This window comes from Fringilla coelebs (assembly GCF_963513975.1).
Source record: "Fringilla coelebs genome assembly, chromosome: 12".
In the NCBI taxonomy this organism is placed as follows: domain Eukaryota; kingdom Metazoa; phylum Chordata; class Aves; order Passeriformes; family Fringillidae; genus Fringilla; species Fringilla coelebs.
In genome coordinates this window covers 13847755-13867388 of record NC_140038.1, presented here as the reverse complement: position 1 = coordinate 13867388, position 19634 = coordinate 13847755, and the positions used below count along the sequence as shown (strand labels likewise).

At 42.1% G+C, this 19634-nt stretch overlaps 1 protein-coding gene across 2 annotated transcripts; it reads right to left on the bottom strand.

Moving 5' to 3' along the window:
• Window positions 1–7234: 7234 nt before the first annotated feature.
• Window positions 7235–14950, bottom strand: MESD (mesoderm development LRP chaperone). Of its 2 annotated transcripts, XR_014616448.1 has the most exons (4): window positions 14732–14950; window positions 11336–11568; window positions 9151–10623; window positions 7235–7479 (listed from the first exon to the last, which is right to left on the bottom strand). XR_014616448.1 is itself a non-coding variant. In XM_084213358.1 (3 exons), the coding sequence occupies exons 1-3, from the start codon at window positions 14924–14926 to the stop codon at window positions 10359–10361; spliced, it is 693 nt and encodes a 230-aa protein (XP_084069484.1). In that variant the 5' UTR covers window positions 14927–14950; the 3' UTR covers window positions 7235–10358. The 2 variants fall into 2 exon arrangements, 1 of the variants encoding a protein (XP_084069484.1); XM_084213358.1 differs by having other exon boundaries at window positions 7235–10623.
• Window positions 14951–19634: the final 4684 nt, after the last annotated feature.

The window sequence follows — 19634 nt, the reverse complement described above, 5'->3', positions numbered from 1 at the left end:
CAGCTAATGCCATCCCAGTTCAAGGCTTCCAATTTTTGACTGGGAATACTGGGACTCACCTTATTTAGCATCAAATAGGGTGAGCTGCCCTCACCTTTCCCAGGACATCAGAGGGAACAGGATCAGACAGCTCTGCTGTGTGTTGCTTTCTGATCCTGTCTCCAGGCTTAAGATATTGTGTCTTGGTCCTCCTGTAAGAGCTACATGAGACCTGGATGAGGTCATTCCAGGTGGCTGAAGAATTAAAGTGGGAATCCCAGTGCACCAGTTGGATGTCTTGTACCTCCTTTAGCCCTGCTTCAAACAAAGACCTGGGTAATGATGGCACATCAGAATGATCAGGACTTTACAGGGGCATCTCTTGAAGGGGATGTTAACATTTTCTTGTAAAACACTGAAAGCATTTCTAGTGTTCAGTGATATTTCTGTCAGTTGCCCCAAAATACCACACAGGCGTTTCTGGAGGCTGTGGCTGTTCTTAGAAATCTGAGGACAGGGGGGAAGTGTGAAAGACATCATGACAAGCTTTTCAAAGAATGTCAATCTTACCAGTAAGACATGGGTTTATTTCCCCACTTTATCTCTGCCTGTCCCCATTGCCACATAAATTATTCCAATTGCTGACGGCTACTTTGTTTATTAATTAGGTTTTCCTTTTTCCCCACAGTATCAGAAATGCTACCTTGAAGTTAGACTAAAAAGCAAGGATTTTGTTTGTCATTCTAAAGGCTGTGCAGATACTGGTTTAGATCAGTTGCTCTGAATGTCAAAGCAAGCATGAACAAAATTTAGATCTACTGTAGGTTACATTCCACTCAAGCCTCTCCTGGGTTTTGAAACTGGAAATGTTCTTTTCAGTCTTACTACAAAATTGTTTTGAATTCACTGAATGTCATGTGTATTGTATTTAACAAAAAAAAAAAAAGAAAAAAAAAAAAGAGCCAAGCATTCCCTCCCAGCTTCCCAACAAGAGTCTGGTAATGAATGCTCCTTAGGTATTTGTGCTGTTTGCAGAGTGAATGGGCAACATTTGTAAAAGGCAAATGAGGTTGGTTGTTTATTCCCCAAAATTCTTGTGACAGTTTGGGGATTTTGCAAATTATTCCATGAAAGAGTCAGTCTCACTGTTGTTTCAACCATGATCATCCAAAATATTAATCTGATGTCCTGTGACGGCCAGATCCATGAATTAAAGGAAGAGGCTAGCAGGAATTCCCTAGGTTATGTCAGTTTGGGTTGTCTAAACCTTTTCCCTGCCCTGGGCCAGTGCTGTTGATTGCAGCAGTTTTGGTGGAACACATTTGCTTCCAGGAGATGGACCAAAGCAGGAGTATTCCTTCATGAGCACTTAGCAGATGGTGTGCAGGAAAGACGGACACATCTTGGGATGTGTCTGGAGTGGGATTTGCTTTGTACAAGCCTCAGTGCCGGGGTTGCCCTCTGCAGTGCTCCACTGGCCACATCCATTTCCCCTCTCCTGCTCCCTCTAAGAGTGTAAACACCCAGGAGCATCCCACCAGGTGGGTCTGTCCCCTAAACTGCTTTGTTCAGCTTCTAGGAGCATGTTGCCTTTGTGCGGGAGTGTAGCTTCTGATGTCGCTGTTTTGGGAATTCTCAGGGTGAAAGCATAAGACTTGGCTCTAGGAAAAAACCTTTTTCTTTTTCTTTTCCTTTCCTAAGAGATCTCACCTTATTAAGAGAGAAAACTTAAGCAGCTTGTCCTGTGATGCTGAGCCTGGCACGTGGGGCCTGTTTTGGAGCTGGGGAGGCTCTCCTGCTGTGAATGGCTGCAGGGAATCAATCGCACAGCCAGCAGAGCATGGTGTCTGTGAGCAGGGAAGTGCCCGGGGCTCCTGCTGCCCTGCACGGCCTGGAGCCATCCCTGTGTCCTCTGGAGGCAGACCAGACGGAGCCTGGTGCCTTCCCCAGGTGCCAAGTGACTCCTGCTCAGTCTCTGACTGTTCTGGAAGCTGAGTGCACACTCTGAGCAGTGAATTCCCCAGCTCCCATCCTCTGCACGAGCTGCAGTGACCCTCCCTGTAAGGTTGTATTACTGCAGATGTTTCCATGTTTGCCTGCACAGTTGCCATTGGTGGAGTGGGTTTTTTTGGTTGCATTTTGTTTGTTTGTCTCTTTGTCTGTTCGGATGTTTGGGTTTGATTGCCTCTGTTCAATTGCTTGTTTTACCTGTCGCCGAAACAGCTGGTCCTTTTTCGGAGTTAGATGTTTGTACATTTTCTTATAGACTTTCCAATGAAAAGAAAAAAAAAGATATATTTTCTATTAATTTATTACAATGGCACTAAGACAACTAAATTGCAGACATATGAAGCATTTTTACTGGAGTTGAGCATTGTCCAGTTTGTCAAGGAGGTTGGCAATGTGTCTTTTCTGATAATCTGCTTTGCACTTGAAAGCTCTCTATGTCCACAGACCGTGGTGGTGCATTGACTGTCGGGTTTATGATGACAAGAGCTCTTGGGACGTCGTTTCCAAAAGATTGTGGCTTACAACCGAGATAACACGTAGTTGTTTGGAGTACACAATGTTTATCAAAATAAATATTCTGTGCAAATTTCTTATTTTATTTTTGTCTCCCCACTTATTTCAAAAGACAAACCCAAGGGGCCAAGCAGTCTCTGTCTGTATTTGTTGGACAGTCCACACAGACCACAGCGCTTTTCACTGCCTGGTCACAGCTGCAGGATCTGAGAGGGAGGGACAGGAAGGGAGGGAGATGGGAATGGGAAGGGGAATATTGCAGCCATGGAAAGGCCTGTATTTAGGGCAGGTGGGGCACTGTGGGGGGACAGGCCAGGAAAAGGGAAATGCACCCAACTCGAGGGCCCAAAGGAAGATGTGAAGAGGATTCCCCTCACCTCAGCTCATGCCAGCATGCAGGCAGACATCATTGCTGTGCCACTGCTGCCCTGTGTGTGTGTGCATGGGTATCTGTGTGATCTGGGACCAGGGATGGCCGAGTGGGTCTGTTACCTAGGATTGAAAAACATAAAAATATAATCTAATTTAATATGTTTCATAAAATATAACATGATTTAATATTTAGATTACATATTATAAAGATAACATAAATCATTAAAAGAGTATTACAGACTAGAAGAGAATGGAATAGTTTATCTTGGAAAAAACCTCTAAGGTCATTGAGTCCAACAGTCATAACCAAGCATTCCAAAGTTCACTGGTAAACCATGTCCAGAAATGCCACATTATAATATATTATAATTATTTATAATTATATTATCATTATAATAAATACCTATATTTATGATATGATATGATATGATATGATATGATATGATATGATATGAAAAAGAGAGAATAGAATAGAATAGAATAGAATAGAATAGAATAGAATAGAATATATATTATATAAAATATACTATACATATTAGATTATAATATATATAATAGAATACATATATAATATAATATAATACAATATATATTATATATAATATATAATGTTATATAATATTTTTATATATTATATATATACTATAATATATATAATATATATTAGATATGTATAATGCAATATATAATATATAAATATATAAAATAGATTATTATATTATATTATATTATATTATATTATATTATATTATATTATATTATATTATATTATATTATATTATATTACATTATATATTACATTATAATATATATTACATTATATTATATTATATATTACATTATATTACATTACATTACATTATATTACATTACATACATTACATTATATTAAATATAATTTTTAGCGGGAGCAGGCCGTTCCCTGTCCGCGGGCGCCCTCTGGTGGCCGCGGCCGGGCCCTGATGCTCCTGCGAGCTTCTCCCGGGCGCCGAGGGCCAAACGGAGCTGTCCCCGCTCCTGCTGCCAGCTGCGGGGTGTGGGGATGCTCCCTCCGCTGCCTCACAGAGCTTTGATGATTCTCCCCAGCCCTGTGGAGCACAGCAATTCTGTCTGTCCGCTGTTTCTGCAGCGCTTGCGGCCTTTGGGAGCAGCCGGCCCCTCGCCCATCGGCCGCCGGAGCCGCTGCGGTGCGTCCCGGCTCTCTCCGCCCGGATCCCGCAGCTCTCTCGGGGGCTGTTCTGCCGCTCCCCCTCTGAGCTAAGGATGGGATGTGTCCGAAGCAGGGCTGCAGCCGCACCTTTTTCCTCCTTCACAGAACACCTGCAGGAGCTGCTCCCTCAGCGCGGAGCCGAACCCAGCCCGTACCTCACTGAATAACCTCAACAAGCCGGCATCGAGAGCTCCAGCGCTCTGCAAACGGATCTGTTCACAATTCCACAGTGCAAGGCTCAGCTGGAGTGTCCCAGCACTGTCAGGACATGGTCAGGGGCCTGCGATAAGGGAGCAGTGACAGGATTCAACAGGAACCTGCTCGGGAGGAAGCCCCCTACAAATAATTCTCTCTCTTCCTTTGCCAGAGGTGTAATGTGAGATCACAATGAAATTACCAGTCCCACCACAGCCCCATCTCCTCTCCTCCTGTGTTGGTGTCGGATGAGTAGCACAGGATAATGTTTCTTACAGCACAGATACCTCACCTGAAAGCAAAGGGCCTGCCAGCTGATAGCAGCACCTAAGGAAATGAATGCAGCTCATTTATTTCTGCTTTCCTGTAGAAAGCTCCAGTGTTCAAGTGCTACAGCTCTGTCTCTTGAACACGGACTGCTCTGATTTTCTCATCCCAAAAAGTGAGGCTGTCCTGGCTTATCGCTACTGCCAGAAATAACACCATGGCTGTAATAATTTCAGCCCTTAGTTGGGTTATCTGAGCACGGAGCAATATGGCTTAAATGGAGATGCTGTGTGGGAACAGAGGCTGAGAGGAGTGGTGATAAAAAGTGAAGTGGTCTTGCCCTCATTAGCTTGCACACCTCATTAGTTTTCAACAAACTACCTGGTACCCACATTAAAGGCAAGGCAGTTGTTTTTTCAAGATCTTGTGCTCAACTGCTGTCTTAAATGCCAAAGCATTTGCATGTCTCTGCTTCCATTAAAGTCCTGGCAACTGCATCCTATTATAAGTGCAATTATCTAAAGTCCACCCAGTGATTAACATGCTGTACAGCACCTGAAAGACAGCAGCTGACTATCAAGGGCTGGCAAGGCACAGGGTATGGCTGTGGATACAACTGGCAGGATGAATAATAAAATACTCACATAAGAGTCTCATGCAATTTCAAATATGTACTATTTTGGACACACTTGAAATATCATTTTAGATGAGAGGATGAAAACTGACTCGTTCCTGAATTTTTTGCAAAAAGAAGTTGGATGAAATTGAGTTGCAGGAAGGACAAGTTAAACAAATCCCAAATATACAAGATGGCCTTCAAGCATAAATCTCAGAAATAATAGCAACTGTCACATAAATACACCTATTAAACCTTTCTGCTTATTTTTATGTTGACTCAGCAAGTGCTCAACCATGATCTTGTTTTCCATACATCCTTGTACTACAATTATTCGTGTGCCATTCAGTCTTCCTCACTAGAGAGAAAACTTTGTATATAATGAAGTTACAGTAAGATCCAGCTCACTTCATGGTGCTGTTCAATCCTTGCACCTTGCAAAGCAAATTCCAGGGCCTTGCTGTTCACCTCTTTCCAATGCACACAGATGACATGTAACTCTGCCACCAATTAAGGCAGCCGAGCTGATTTAAATATTAATGATTTAATGAGTGCTTAGTGCTCTGGTCAGTGCCTCCCACAGAACTGGTGGGCAGGGTGCCAACACCAAAGTCCAGCCTCTGTTCAGACACAACTGATAATTAACTTTAAAAGCAGCAGATGTTACAGGCAGTAAAGATGGGCCCACAGGATTTTTTGAGGTACCAATAAATTATCTAAGGGAAAAACGTTTGGGTTATAAACTCCATGAATCAGAGCATTGCAGTTGCTCTTCTGTAAAAAAACAAGGGTGTCTTCTGTCCCACTGCAACAGAAACACAATTCTGAAGTAAGAAAGAAAAAAGGTTCTGTTTCTGAGAAGTTGTAGCCTTTGTCCATAAGATGGGGAAGAGGCTGAAGCTCCATTAATTGTCCCATTTTCCCCTCCCAAAATACCAATGCCTATGTAGTAGCAATAAATTAATAATAATAATAACAAATAATAATAATTACTAATAATAATAGATATTAATTATATATTTTGATATATAATTATGTATTACATGTGATAATGTTTTATTATTATTGTTATTATTATTATTATTATTACTATTACTATTATTACTATTATTACTGTTAATTTAAATGATGGTTAACAGATCTGGTTTTCCTATCACATTGATATAATGCCCCTGGTAACCCAGCCAGTATCAGCACTGGTCTGTTAAGTAGCATCACACTGAAAAGGAATAAAGCATTTCCCATCTGTCCCTGGCTAAAGCCTGGCACTGTGCAAGCCTGATTGTTGTGTGTTACAGTAGCTTTTTAAATGCTAATCAAAAAATGCTCTGGAGCCACAGTGCGCAACCTCCTCCACCACCTGACTAATGCAGGAGAAAAAATACCATCATCCAAAAGTCCAAGTGGACTGATTTTCCCTCTTTTCCTTTCTGGCAATTTGGTACTACCTGAATTCAGTTGGATTTGTCCTGTTAAAAGGGCACAGTATAAAAGATAAAAAATAGTGATATTCAAAAATAGTTCATTTTATCCCAGTAAGAATTATCAAATAGCAGGGTATGATGGACCTAGTAGGATGGCAATCTTAATAAAGAAAAACATGACAGTACCAAAATTTTAAAATTAGGCATTTTAAAAACAGAGGCATCCCCTCTATATTCAGGCACAAGTTCTTTGAATTTCTATAAATATCCGATGCAATTAAAAGAAAAAACCTCTGGAAAAGGCAGCGTTACTCCCTGATTAAAAAAGGAAATGAGCCACAGATAAAAGAATGGAAATAAATTATAAGTCTTACCAGAAACCCATCAAGAACAGTAGCCAAATATCAGATAAAAGTAGATTGTTCCACAGCTTTACAAAAGGGTGTTTTAATTTATAATTTCCTTTTTGGGACAAAATTGAAAGAGTTCAGGAACAGTGACAGAAGAGTAGATTCTCTGCAAAGTCAAGGCTGACCTGACTGTTCAGAGAAATGCTTTGACCACTCTAAGATCAGAAAACCTGTTGTAGTTTGTGTCAGAGCAGTTTAAAGAAAAACCCCAAGTCAACAAAACTCAGAATATTTTTCCAGTATTTTATTACATAAAAAGTTGATTGTCCATAGGAAATTTTTCACAAAGTGCAACCACATCCTGCGTAGCGTCACTGACAAACTGGTTTTTCTGAGTAGAACAGCTGGGTTAAAAATTTAACAGTAGCTCAGAAAAGTTAGTTCTAGCACTAGAACAGAGAAGCCACTATGCTGGGAGGAGAAAGGCAGCAGATGTTTCACTGTCATAAAAACAGATGATTTTCCATGTACCTCTGTATAGAACTGGAAAGAAAAAAAAAGGAAATAGTAAGAGCTATAATTACCATCTTACTGGTTGAAATTAGTTTTAAAGGAGGTATCTCAACGTCCTGTATGTGGAACCAAAATATCTGTTATTGAAAGCCTGACAAGCCTCCAAAGAAGATTTCATCTTCTGAGGTACTCATAGAACATTCCTGGACTTACATAACTTTTTGAGGATATGTATATATATATATATATGTATGTATGTATATATATACACACACTGATGTGTGTGATAGGGTTTGGGCTTCTTAAATCATCACTGAACATTTGGTTATGTAACACCGTCTCAGGACAAGTGCAACTGTTTCAAAGACACTACCAGTTTAAAAAAGCAATTCAGGTTATTCTTGAGTAATGAACTGTGACAGCAGAGAAAGATTGGCTGGGGTAAAGCAGCTCCTGCCAGACTGCCATATTACACTTACTGGTATATTTCAGTATTTGTTTAGTGTACAGCATGAAAAAGGGAGAAGAAAAATGGAAGAGTAAATGGAAGGCAGAATTTTGTGTTTTATACCAAAAAGCAACTGCCAAATCATCACACACACAAAAAAAAATCCCAACCAAATAAACAAAAAAACCCAAAACACAAAAAAGCAACCAACCAACCAAACAAAAAAACCCAAACATTTTGAAATCTGATTAAGCTATGTGGCACAAGACTCACCTGCATTTGGCATAGGAAAACTGACCCAGAAACAACCAACCAACCAAAAAAAAAAAAAAAAAAGTCAATTGGCTGGTTCAATTTCAGCAAAGCTCCTTTTAACTACAAAGGGGAAAGACCCAATCTGCTGTGAATGTAGATTTATGAATGACTGAAGTATCTAAACTCAAAAGTTGGGCTATAGCTTTAGTGTAGTAATTGTTTCTGCAACAGTCTCAAACCCAACCTGATAAAAAGGAAATAACATTAGGAGGAATTTAGGAGGAATACAAAACTGAACTTCCATGTCATTCTGATCAAAATCTGAACTGTCACCTCTATACCATAACTTGGAAAAGCAAAAACTCATTAATATTTCATTTTTATAGTCTCAGCTGACCTCTGTTCTTCCCCTGAGATGAGAAGCAATATTGTTTACAAAAGGTGGTGCTAACCCAGAGTATGTGACCAGATGATAAATTAATTATGCACAAAAATTGGACTGCACAGCTCAACTATCCAAGTATCACTGAGACTCTTCTCAACTCTGCTGCACATTTGCATTAGTAGTAGAATATAAAAAGTAATAGTTAATCCTGAAGAAAAAAAAATTAATTTTCTACTCAAACAGGTACAGGCCTGTTTAATGAATTGTAGCTGCAAAGGTTTCTTTAATCTAAATTAATACAGATATAATTAAAATTAAATAAAACTAATCAACTGGAACCTTCATCACCATCATTTAGTCCTTACATACAGAAACAAAAGATGAGTTAGTCTGCCTCTTGAATACATAGACAAATGCAGATCTATTTAAAATGTTTTACTACTCCTCAAAACAGTAAGTTTAGTGACATCTTTTATTTTAGAACAAGGACTCAGTTACAGTTTCATACTTTTGATACCGAAGTATTCCACAAGATCAACCATTATGGTTCAATTAGGACCTTTTATCCAAGACACTTGGATTTTAGCACCTTAAAGAAAAAGTAACACCATACCAGGATTGAATGAAGACAGCTGGTACTGTGCTCATCCTCTGCAAAATGATGTGGACCACACTACTCGGTGCCTTTTGTCCCTAACTGGAAGTAAGGCAGAAGGGAAACAATTCTAAGCAAAGTATTTGACTGAATACAATCTGAGTAAAAATTAAAGCTCCCCAATGATAGAAAGTTTTGGCTCCCATATGTCCAACTTCATCGTATTTGAATCAAATGGTCATTTACAATCCACCAAGTCAGTCAGGAATCTGTACCAAGGAAAAAACCCACCAAAATCTAACCAGATCAGCATCAGTAAGTGATATGTCTGACTCACAGTTTAACTCTGTACTGTAACTAGCACTTTTCCAAATATTTAAACAAACCATTAAATCAGTAAACCAAATTTAACTTCAGAGCTAAAAGCTTTTTCTTCCAGCTCACTGCCTGAATAATGGGGCACAAGGAACAGGTGCTTCCACAGGCACAGTCCTTTGGCAGCAGGAGCAACCTGAGTGCCCTGGATTTGTCTTCACTTTTCACCCTGACACTGCTCGTGCAGGTGCTACAATTCCATTCACTTCTGCAGGGCACAGTGTCCCTCCTGTACAGATCTGGAGTGCAGGAGCAGAGTTCCTACCTAAAGTCCCTCACATTCCTAAGCACAGATTTCCTGGGACACAAGGGTTGAGTTTATTTTAAAGAAACAGGCAGTCTAACCAAACATGTCCTAAACTCTGTAATTTCAGGCATCTTTGGCCACTATTCTTTGCTACTTTGGGCATCTTTGTGCCAATTATGTCTATCAAACCATCTTCCAAGAGAATCTTTTCACACTGTATGTGGCTCTCAGCAGCTGTGAATCCATGATTTGCACACCCAAGATGGACACAGCTACTACAGATGAACATCAGCGTATTCTGAGACCATAATTCTTCTTTGCCACTTAAATTAAGTTTGTGATGTTAGACACACAGATTTGTATGCTAGTTTTAAACAACAACAAAAGCATAAAAAATTACAAACTAAAGCAGTCAATTGCTGCCATGAAGCATTACCTTTCCTGTAACTAAACAAATGGTCAACAGCAATGAGTAAACTTGTGAATTTCAACATAAATTTAAACTTCAGTAGTCTCTGCTTCCTTCCTCCCCAAAACCCAGGACTCATCAGCAGATTCCCTTCAAGGAGCAGCAGAGCAGGATTCAGTCTGGGTACCATGGCTGTCATAGCTCCTCTCTCTGGTTGGTTGCTCGGTTGTCCTCTTTGACGCCGTTGGACTTCTTCTCTGTGTCTTTTTTCTTCTTTGCTTTTTCAGGTTTTGTTTTGTTTTTCACTTTCTCATTTCCATCTGCTCCTTTGCCAGGATAAACCTGACCTTCCAGAGTAACATCTGCACACCTTTCCTGATTGATCAGGAAGTCTTTGATCTCCCAGGCATAGCCACCATCTCGCAGCATGAAGATGGCCCGATTGGAGCCAACAATAAACCTACAGGAAAAATCCAAATTTTTTTCTGTTAACTCTGTGCTTTTCAAACACTTCAGCATTTGCTCAGAGAACCTCCATGACTGAGGCAGGTGTTTAAGAGCAAGAAGCTGGTCTAGCTGTTGCCTGGGGATGGGGACACGAGAACAATCTTCTATGACATTTAAGAATAAAATGTATGAAGTATATCAATAAGTAAGCAAGGAAGTAAGAATAAGGAAACAAATTTAGAACTAATTTGGCACTATGTAAAACCCACTAATGAGCATTAAATTTGCTTTATACACTTACTGCAACCCTTCTCAGCCTCAATACAAGAGCACAACATTCTTCTGTTCCAAAATTATGCTCTCTCTCAGAGAGAAAAACACTCACATTTTTTAACAGGGGAACAAAAAGCCTTTTGTGGTGACCAATTTTCAGAGTGTGATGTTTTCCATCAAGCACGTAGAGGCAAACTACTGCAGCTAGAACTGATAAATAGCTGAACCCTAGTGAGATAAAAAGAATCGGGGCTATACACACACACAGTGCACAAGCATGGATGAGGTTTGTGCACCACACCACAAATATTGTCACATCTGACAAAGAAACAGAAATAGTAATGGATGATGGAGATGGAGAACAGCAAAGGATGAAGAGTTGAAAAGGTTTTCAGGTAGAAAGAGAAGGTTCTGCAAAGGCAAGGACTTTATCCTTGTGCACACCAGCTCACCTCTGCACGTCATAGTTTGCATTGAAGAGGCTGCCCTGCCACAAGCTGGTGATTTCTTCTGTCTCCTTTTCTGTTGGATCTCCCGACACTGTGACAAACATCATCAAAGTCTTCCCCTTCTTTGTCAGCTTTAGGATGCTTTCAGGCTTGCCTGGATCTATTTTTGAGAAATCTATTGGTGCTGGAGGCCTCTTGTGTTCAGGGAGATCTCCCTCTTCAATGTCATCATCTTTCTGTTTTGAAAACAACAAGGAAGCTTTAAACTCAACTGTTCCACAAATGTATTTTAGGTATTTTTTTTTAAATTTCTCTTTGTTTCGAGAATAACTCTGCTTTGATAAAATATTTTTTAGCAAAATGATGGAGATTGTGAAACCAAAAGGAATAGTGATTGTTGTTTCAAGATACTTCACCAAGAGTGCTCTTTCCATTTATAACCCTCCCCTGAAAATGATGCACATTTTCATACTGACAGGTGGAATCTCACTTTATCACATACTGAGAAATATTTCAGCCTTAAAGCTAATTCAATACAATTCCACCTATGAAACTCGTAAAATGGTATTTTTTTCTTCAGTTTCACAAATATTTATTTTGCATGCAAGATGAAATGGGAAAGTTACAATGAAAAGCCTCATACACATATATATGAAAAAACATTCATCTGCTACTGCTTTCAGAGGTCAAAACTCACTTCTGGAATCACGTGATTGCTTGAGAATTTAAGTTCCCTTATTTTTGTCTTTAAACAATTAAACCCACAAGAATTCAGATCTGCGTGCTTATGCCACAGAAAGACTTTGATTAAAGGTTTCATGACTTTTCTAATGCACAGATGCAGCTCCCAGCCTGACAACATAATCACACAGAGTAAATCACTCCCACAAAAAAGAAAAAAATTAACCTCTGCTGAGGTTGACAGCCATTTAAATATTTGGAAAGGCACAATCAAACTGCTGCCCCTTAAAACAGCTCACAACTGTGAGCTGAATATGGTGACAACTTACATTAAGCCAGAACCTGATTTCTGTAACAGTAAACTTTAAAGTTTAGGGACTACAGAACAGAAGCTGTAGGAGCCTTAGATTTTATCCTTTCTTTCCTTACTAATTATGTCTTTGTTTCAATTTTGCAAGTCTGAAACATGCTTCAAGTAGTTCACATGCCTTGAAATTTCTGAAATGAGTGAACTGAGAGGAAAGGAGAGCCCAAGAAAAGTCCCTGCCCTCACTAAGTGGGAACATTATCTTACAGGAGGCCAAAGAATGGTCAAATTGGTAAAGTACAGTGAAAATACAAAATCTCATGTGATTGACTGAAAAACATTAGTAGCATATCTCACTTAATTGCTTTGTCTATTCAATGATCAGAGTCAAGCCTGAGAAATCCTGAGCTTGTAACAGTAATGAACTATTTAAAGCACTTGATATTTCAATAACCAAGAGTCCTCTGGTCCAGATTCTCAGTTCTGTGTCCAGCTCCCCAGGACTCCAGGTTTCAGGAGAGTCCCTTTCCATGAGGAAAATCCCTCAGTGGCTTCCTCCAAGCTCCAGCTGTGCAACTGAGCTGATGAAGCTCCTCTGCCTCTTTGTCCTGCTGCCTATCCTTGTTTTCCACCAGATCAGTCTCCTGGATCAGCAGCCAGTCATGCACAGGGTGCAAGGGGCAGCACGAGACCCTGTGCAGAGGTGGCTGCCCCTGCTGGGAAAGCTGCTGGAGCCGCACACTCAGGCTTGTGGCCGAACCCAAGCATGTCAGAGCCACCATGCTCCAATGGTTTTAGACTAATTGCTATGGAAATAAAAAACCTTTGGAGTAATTTCATTCAGTTGAAAGTAATGATATTTGATTCTGTACAGATCATTCCTGTGTCCCTCATTCCCAAGCACAGTTCCTGCTCTTACCCACATTCACAGTGGCGCCTTTGTTTCTCATCCCACTCCATCAAGTGCACTCATGCCCTTTCTTCTGCTCCACCACCCCTTCAAGCCTCTCATATTCCCTGTGTGTCCTGACTCCCACCAGACAAATGCCATGCAGCCGACCATCCCAGGAGACCAAACAACCTCCAGCTGCTGAGCCCTGCCTCAGTCCCTGCTCCACTCTGTGTGCCTCTCCCCAGGGACACCCCCAGCTGCTCTGCCACATCTGCATTTCTGTGACCTGGATCAGGGACCTGCTCCAGCTGAAAAGGAAAACCCCTCCAGAGCCTCCTGACCTGCCCACTAGGGCTGGAGCAGAATATACAGTCAAGAGTTACAACAGCATGAACTTGAGTCTACCCTTCAGCCATGCCATTAATAAGAGATGCTCAGGCTTTTTTTTTCCTACAAGGCCAAATTTGGTTCAAGTTGGGCAATATGAAGCCTTGATTTTTTGGAAGCTGGGCCTGCTGGGTCCTTGGCTGATACCACTAACAGAAAAGTGAACTTTGAACCTTTTATTAATTTTATTTAAAATCTTAACTCAATTTTCTAAGAACCTCCCTTCCTGAAGCGATATATGGAATAACAATCTACAGGATGAACAAGTCCATAATCTGCCAACCAGGGTCGAGGCAGGCATCCATACTTCCTGTTACTTTAGCTATAATTCACATATAAAACACACTTCTCCACATTGACTTACAGCTGCAACTAGTGTTACATAAAACACAAGTTTTCTCTCTATTATTTCTTTCAGAGTTTTTTGCAAAATATTCCAGGGAAAAGCCTCACGGGAAAGAATAAATGACAGTGAGGAGTGCTTTGGCATTTATCAGAAGATGATGGAACATAACATAGTGAAAAGAAGCTAACAGTGGCATGACAAGCACATGGAGTAGAGAGTGATGGGAAACGGCCAAGGAAAGTTAAGGCAGCGGGCTGATAAGGACGGTGACGAGAGAGCTGGAATTAGAAGTTGTTACTATGAGGAAAGATAGGAAAGAAACACCAAACCAAAACAACGTATCTATCCTGTAAACGTGAAATTAATACTCTTTCTGGTATCTACCCCTCGGTCACACAATGTGTATCATTCAATACTTCAAAAAAACCAGACTTTTCAGCCAGACGAGGCTGCTGGCAGGCACCGAGCACCAGGCTGGGTGCTGGGGCTCTGGGAAGGCGGGACAGGCCCAGCCGGGCAGGGCAGGCCGAGCGCCGCTCGCCCCGACTTTAAACCCCCCACACACTGACCCAGAAGAAGGAACACGGCACCGGCCACCCTCCACCAGGCTCGGGGATCCCTCCCGCCCGGTCCGACCGGGCCCGGGGATTTCCGCCTGTCCGGGAGCGGGCAGAGCGGCCGCTGCCCCGCGGAGCTGCCCCGACCCGGCCCCGCCGCCCCCCGGCAGCCGCGGCGTCCCCTTCGCGTGGTGCGGGCGGACACCGCCGGCCCCGGCGCCTCCCGCACCTCCCACTGCTCCAGCAGCCGGGCCATGTCCGCGTCATTGTAGTCCCGAATGTCCTTCTTCTTGGGCGGCCGCTTCCCCTCGGAGCCGCCGGTCGCGGCCGCGGCGCTCAGACACAGCGCCAGGGCCAGCAGCACCCAGCCCGCGGCCGCCGCCATCTTCTGCCGCTCCCGGGAAGGCGGCCCCGGCTCCCTCATGGGCGGGGGCAGCGCGGCCGGGCCGGGAGGAGGAGCTGGAAGGGCGGCGGGATGGGATGGGATGGATCGGGAGGAGGAGCTGGAAGGGCAGAGGGATGGGATGGGATGGGATGGGATGGGATGGGATGGGATGGGATGGGATGGGATGGGATGGGATGGGATGGGATGGGATGGGATGGGATGGGATGGGATGGGATGGGATGGGATGGGATGGGATGGGATGGATCGGGCCGGGAGGAGGAGCTGGAAGGGCGGCGGGATGGGATGGGATGGATCGGGCCGGGAGGAGGAGCTGGAAGGGCGGCGGGATGGGATGGATCCGGAGGAGGAGCTGGAAGGGCGGCGGGATGGGATGGGATGGATCGGGCCGGGAGGAGGAGCTGGAAGGGCAGAGGGATGGGATGGGATGGATGGGGCCGGGAGGAGGAGCTGGAAGGGCGGCGGGATGGGATGGGCGCGGCCCGGGCCGGGTCCCCGCAGCGGCCGGGGCTGACGGGCACTGCCGGCCCGCCCGCCGCCTCCCCGGGTGCCGCTGTCCCCGCACCAAGCCCCGCTCCAGGCGGAGCAGCCCCCGGTGCGGTGCTGCAGGGCCCGGGCAGGGAGCGAACGCTGAGCACTGAGATGATAAAACGAGTAAATAAATGATGGGCCCAGCGCCTGGCATCTAAAGTATGTGATTGCTTCTTGTTTTTTAAAGAACAGGATGAAAAGTATCTAGGTTTGCTGATCTGGGCCCATTACATGAGTCTTCTGATTTTGACTACTGCCTCAGCAATATTAGATTTCTAAAAGAAAATTATTAAAATTAATGCTAGGTGGTACTAAAATACAACTCCAGAACACCTGACCACCACAACAATGTATGAGGTACGGGTTTTTCTTTGCACAGGCTATTTTTCCATTATCTAAACCAAATTACATGCATGGATGTCTGCAGAGCCTTATTTCACTCCAGTCTTCATTTTTTCCTCATGGTAGCATTTTAATTACAAAGAGCACAGTCTTCTCTTCTACCTTTCACCTTGGATTCCAGCAAGTTTAAGCTTGGGAATTCAAAGAAGCATCACTGTTTTTACTGCTGGTAGATATTAACTGCAGTCAGGCTGAGAAGTGAAGAGGCTGCTTTTCCATTTCAGCATTGAAGGTAGACCAGGTTCAGAGCAGAGAAACTAATTCTGTTGAGAGAACTCTTCAACCCCAATTCTGTTACTATATCACAGAATCCCGTAACCACAGAATGGTTTGGGTTGGAAGGGACTTTAAAGATCATTAGTTTCAACCACAGATGATCCAGTTCTGGTCATGAACCAGGAACCCACTGCCTTTATGGGCAAGGTGTGTACACTAGCTGGGGAACATCAGGGAGACAGCACCTGAAGGAGCAGCTTGCCAAGCACAAGAACCATGAGAAACAGCAGAGGAGGATCTGGGATCCAAGATTTCAGCCCCCCCACAACCAACCGGCCTGGGCTGCAGCCCCCATGCGTTTTATAACATTTCAGACACGCTGCCAGTGCCTGAGGAACAGGAAGCAGCCCAGAGCTATTCGTGGAGCTTGTTAAATGTACATAACTGAAACAGGATTTAGACAAGTACTTCTCACAGAGCTGTCCAATACCAGAGCCACTAATGAGCACATTTGCTCGGTGATCTCTCATTAAATATAATGAACATCAGGTATGCTAGATCAGATTGCCGTGATTAATGAGGTTTTACTAAAATAGGTTTCTGCTAACTTTTGTTATTACTGGATCGTGCATACATTCACTGGAAAAAATAAAAGGTTCTACCTTGGAATGCAGGACTTGCAGTGTAAAATATTTTCATTGAATTTCTACTAGGAAATATTTTCTTGAATTATGTTTTTTCTTGTTAGAACAAACCAAGCCAACTTACTTTCTTTATTATCGGAGACTATGTTCAGATATGGATCTCAAAAGTAACCTGATTCCCTTTGGTAGGTGAACAAGTTGTTCAGTATACCCAGCACTGCACCAACACTATACATTTCCTTGTCGTGCCAATAAAAGCTTTATTTGAAAAGGAGGTAGTTTTCATCCTTGGCTCTGACTTTGCAACTACCTCTGTTCAGGCAAAATTCTGTGTCTGGGAAGACTCGTTCAAGTCTGCTGCTTGTGGGGTCAGCTGCAGGACAAACACCTGTTCAGCCCCTGCTCTCTGCTGTTCCTCTTTCCCATGCAAGAAACAAAGGCAATGCAGCACATACCACCGACAGCAGCAAATTCAATTGCATTCTCTTTTTATTGAAGCACAGTGTGTTTCAGAGCATCTACTGAATCACACCAATATGCTCTTTATAGCTTAAGCCTTTTCACATTTCTTAACAGCTTTTATAGTCCTAGCAGTTAACACCATTAGGATTGCAATACAGAATATCAGATAATACATGGCTACTTTCATTGTAGATTGCAAGGGTAAGGTGGTAAATACTTTACCTTGTAGCTAAAAGTCCCATCTAGTCATGCCAGGGAAGTTATATCTTACCAGAAAGGCAAATCTACCTTCACTTGTAAACTGTTTTCATTATTGAGCAGGGCTGGGTCAAGTGATATGAAGATTCACGATGTTCTAAATTTCTGTTAATGAAGTTTTAGATTATCTCCTTTTTTTCCCCATTTTTGGAACTTATTTCTGCAAAATGTATTTTCCATACCATTCTTTCTTATGAGTCTGGAGAAAAATGTGAATTTTTAACTGCCAAAAGCTCTCTCAAGTCTTAGCCAGTGGTGGAGTTTTATACGCAATTTTCTATTTTAAAGTGGATTCCTATTTGTCACATTTTACTTTTCTGTGCAAATACAGTGCAGTAGAATCTTAAAGCTTGTTCCTTGTCAATCCTTGGAATTAAAACTCAGAAAGAACAGAGAACTTGACTTCATTAAGGAAAAGGCAGTGCCTGCCTTCTTGGAAGGACACACAAGACAGAAGATCAGCACTAAGCATGCAGACAGGAGAATGAACATGCAAGGGCTGTCTGCTATCAGCATTTGCTGTGTCTGGAAGAATCAATTCATTTCAAGAACTCTACTGACACAGAAGGAGGTTTTATAGAAGCCCACATGAATTAAGTGTTGTGCAAGGCAGCCTTGCAGTGGTAATTTTGGATGCAAGTTTTGAGATGTCCCAGCATTCAGCATATTCTTCCCTGTTTAAAAGCACTATCATACATTTTACAGAATGTCAGGCTATTATGAGTTATTTGCAGTAAAAACATTCAAAATTATTGTTTTCATAGGTCAAATTATCTCAAGTACCTTAAATGTCCCCTGCAGAGAGAATCTAATGCCCGAGCTCTCATGCACAGACAGTGCATTTGTTAATCCAACCCTCTGAATTTACTCACAGGCAGAATTAAACTTGAAGAATCAGACCTGAACATGTTATCTTTAAAAACAAGAAAATGTCTAAGATAAAAAGCAGCACAGCAAGCAGAATATGCTGTCATCTAGAGCGTGAACATTTGAATAATTCAGAATAATTTCAGTCCTCAACCAAATTTCATGCATAAGACAAGCAACTTACTTGCCATCTATTAAAAGAACAAATTTTTGTTCCCCAGTTTGTCAGATCTTGAATTCCTGGATCCAATTAAAAAAACTAAGTTTTTAATTCAAAATTTTCCCAGATTAGGGATTAACTATGATGATTCTGACATGAAATTCTAATTCAGGTACTAACCTTAAAATTCAGATTCTGACTTGTATTTTGAACATAAAATAAATCTTTACCCTGAATTTGTGTTATCCTGTGCACATGCATTTTATAAATTAAAATTCATTGATGGGATGGAGATGCCTGATAAATGACATCACAGCTTTGTGTCATTATCTACCTGCTCAGGGCTGGGGAGGGGGTATGCTGCCTGACTGTCAACTCAGCTGCATTAGAGCTACACAGTGTGATCCTTAAATTCAGAAACACCACAGAATGTTCCTCTTAGTACTCATCTTACTGCAAGATTTGCTACAAATATGTGCTGGTTAAAACTATGTGCTGGTTACACAATTTCAAGTTACCCTATTAAGAAAAGAATTACATTAAATCAATGTCAAAGAAGATTTACCGAGTTCCCACAAGAATTCCATTTATAGTCTAATTTTCAGAATCTAAATGAAATTAATTTTGTAGTCCCAATTTCATTTTAGGTTTACAGGTCAGTTTTGGCACCTACATCTAATGTAAGTAATACATTACATTAACTTCAGATGAATTAGAGGTGCTAGGCTTAAATTGTTAATGAGCAGCAGTCCTGCTCACAGAACACAGAGAAAGGCACAATGAGAGCAGTGTAGGATCAGAGACTCCTGTGAAAACATCTATTAAACTTCTCTCATAATACATTAAAAGAAGGCAGGGAGGGGAGAAACCCAAACCCTTCTGTAGAGTACTACAGCTGCAGGACAGAACATACAACCAAAAGTGCAATTCAGGAAGGGTGGGCCCTTGCACACTTTGTTCAAAATACCATGTTCTCCTTTGATCTCAAAAATCCCAGATGTAAGAGACTAAGGGAGGGTCTTGGATTCCTGTTCATGCTGGACCATTCTAACCAACAGCATTTGCCATTCTTATGTTTCAAGGTTACAAACCTGCCTCTGGCCCTTCTCACCTGCTCCAGGGAGGGAGAAGGGACACAAGGAGCTACACGGAATCTCCTGGCCAGCAGCCTCCAGACACACAAGGTGCA